Genomic DNA, 2,829 nt, shown 5'->3' with positions numbered 1-2,829 from the left:
AGTGAGAAGAGATTAAAACAGTGTAATAATGCTTTTTTGGACATTGATGGAAAGGTTGTAAAAATGAAATTTTAATAAAATGACTAGTTTATTTAATTACATAATAGGCAAGCTAGATTTTTTTAGTGCTCGGTACACCTTATTTTAATTAATTGTATCAACAGAGAAAAAGTAATTTCTTACAAATACCCACTCTGCATTCTGGGTGGTGTACTTGAGTATTATAAGAAGTAAAATTGCAATCACCTGGATTTCATTGTATGAAAATTGATACATACTCTGCTTTTTGGGCACCCTATGGAACCCTGAGTTTCACGATACAGTGTTGACCACTAACAGTTAAGACTACCTTGTGTCTTTGTATAAAAGCTGCAAGCATTCCTGAACAGTCCTGAACACTTTAAAAGTAAAATTTAAATTAAAAACGAGGAAGACAAATCATTCATCTTAAAACTGTACTTTATAAAGTTGTTATCATGTAATAAATATATAATTATATAGAAAGTCTCTTACAGTAAGTTCAGTCCCATCAGCCAGACTGTACTCAAAATTGACTCCCAGCGTGAATTCAATATCTATGGTACGGAAGTTGCTTGATTCTTTGACAGTAATTTTGTTTCCATCTTGTTGAATAGTCATCTTCAAGTTATCATGGGCTCCTAACTTTCTTTTCATCACGTTAACACCTAGGAAAAATCAATTAACATAAATCAGAAAAAAACCCCAAAACCTAGAGCATCATATTTGTCTCTTTTTAGTGACTTCTATGTGGTCAAGTGAGTTTATTCCAGCATTCTGACCCAAATTTTTATTTTTCTTCACTTTTTATTGAGGCCATATTCACCAGTACAGGTACAATACAAACCACTATCCAACTGGAATGGTTATGTTTATATCCGTATAATGCACAGTTTGTATAAACTTAAAGTAAGTATCAGGATGCTAAAATGACTTGAATCATGTGTTTCTATACAACTGAAGAATGATGATTTCCTCCCTGTGTAATTTTTAAACTAGTTTCATGTTAGCAAAATAATAGTCCTGCTATAGAATTCTGCTTAAAGTTTATCATTCAAATTCTCTGAGCCTTTTCCTCAAATGTAGACTTAGAGATTCTTTCCTCTGCTGAAATAAATCTGTTGGAATTAGTTAAGTTGCTTAAGATTAACATAATGTAATTAAAATCAGAAAATTTCTCAGTATCTTTCCCCCCCGTGGAATCTTTTGAAAATAAATGCAGTACACTATGCAAGGGCAGAGCAGCAAACAGCGAAAGGACAGGCTAGCCAGAAGGTCGTTCACAGACAGCTCGAGTTTGTATTCAGCTATAATGGTATTATTCTTGTAGAACACACTGGAAAAGTAAGACTTACCCATCACCTCCATGAACTTGTCATAGTTTTCACTTCTGTCTATTTTCCAAGTACCATTAAATGCCATGTTTCTGTCTGTAGGAGGACTGTTCTGAAGTAACAGATCTTTGCAAAGAGAATTTATGTATAAGCTGGCTTATCTTGAAAGCAATTTACTGGATGATGTGGCTGACTAAAGCTCAACTGAGGCACTGATCTTTTCAAGGAGAAGTTTACTGTAGTTTAATCAAATTTCCAATCGTGACCACACTGCTTGCTGAATCTCTCCCTTATTGCCCCCAGATCATGACAATATCTTTATTGCTCATCTTAATAAAGAATTGCTAATCCATTCATTTTATTCACCATATTTGAGTTGTAGTAAAAATCAGTTATCTAGTGAAAGCAATAATTGGACTAAGAAAATTTCTTGACATTTTCTCTCTCTGTTGTATCTTCATGCTTGTGGGAAAGTCTTTATGCAACTGGAGGAAATATATTTACCCAACAAACCAAACAAAAATCTCTACTTTGTCTATTATAATTTGATAGAGATCTGTTCTGCTCAACATAATAAGCATGGGGCAGAGGATTTCCTGAATATTTGCAGGTTCTTTCAGAAAACTATCCACTTGCTTCTTGTCTAGTGCTGAGCTATGAAAATTGGGATGATACTCTGTATTCATGTGCTCACACTTTAATATATAGTTTAAATTCTGAGCAGTTTCTACAAATTTTCTTCATTATAACACATTCAGTGAATCCTATGTGCATCTAACCCATTCCTACAACAGAAAAAGGTGCGCAGCTAAGTGAATTTACCTGATGTGGTTGATTTCCATAGGTCCCAGATTTTGTCTGTTCAAGGATAATTCAGAACATGAGTCTTCCCTGACTTAGCTTTTTCTTCCCTCACTCCTCTTCCCCTCTAATTGGTGCTACTTGAAACTGAGCAAAACTATTAACTCAGCTTTTGTCTTTGCCAAGTTTAGGGTTATAATTATTCTGTTCACATGGATGGCATCAGCTTTGCTATCTGTTAGCTTCAAAATGTAAATGTAAATCCTGAACACCGAATTGGATTTTGCTTAGCACATGGATTGTGCACTACTTACCAAATTTTAACAGTGTCTCATGTTATCATAGTCTTGTACATCTGTGGATTGCAGCCTGGAACAAGAGGTTTTATTGAAGTGTAACTATAAATTTAGAACTTTGCTAGCGATACCAGAATAGTGTGGTTTTTCACTCCAGTCAGCTTCATTTTGAAATCAATAGTAATCTGGCTAACAGACTGGAAAGGACAAATAGCTCAACAGGTATTTCTCACTTGATGAAAAGAAAAAAGAATGTAGGTTCATGGAAAGGTGCCATACTTGCAGTCAAAACAGGGTGCTAGAAGCTGACCATGCATGAGAGTTAATTTTAACTTTTCCAGACCCTTTGGTCTTTTGAAAGATGGGATTTGGTGCAAGCT

The 2,829-nt window shown here is 34.8% G+C and overlaps 1 protein-coding gene across 1 annotated transcript in view; it reads right to left on the bottom strand.

Annotated features, from left to right (window-relative positions):
• Positions 1 to 1,455, bottom strand: part of FABP2 (fatty acid binding protein 2, intestinal) — a 2,849-nt gene extending 1,394 nt beyond the window's left edge. The window contains exons 1-2 of the mRNA XM_009582627.1: positions 1,374 to 1,455; positions 514 to 686 (exon numbers count right to left, since the gene is read on the bottom strand). Of these exons, the coding sequence (XP_009580922.1) occupies positions 514 to 686; positions 1,374 to 1,440 (240 nt within the window). The 5' untranslated portion in view covers positions 1,441 to 1,455. The remainder of the gene's footprint in view (positions 1 to 513; positions 687 to 1,373) is intronic.
• Positions 1,456 to 2,829: the final 1,374 nt, after the last annotated feature.

Source organism: Fulmarus glacialis, unplaced genomic scaffold (genome assembly GCF_000690835.1).
Source record: "Fulmarus glacialis isolate BGI_N327 unplaced genomic scaffold, ASM69083v1 scaffold39217, whole genome shotgun sequence".
Classification (NCBI taxonomy): Eukaryota; Metazoa; Chordata; class Aves; order Procellariiformes; family Procellariidae; genus Fulmarus; species Fulmarus glacialis.
The sequence above is the reverse complement of the archived record's forward strand: the minus strand, read 5'-3'. Positions and strand labels throughout refer to the sequence as shown.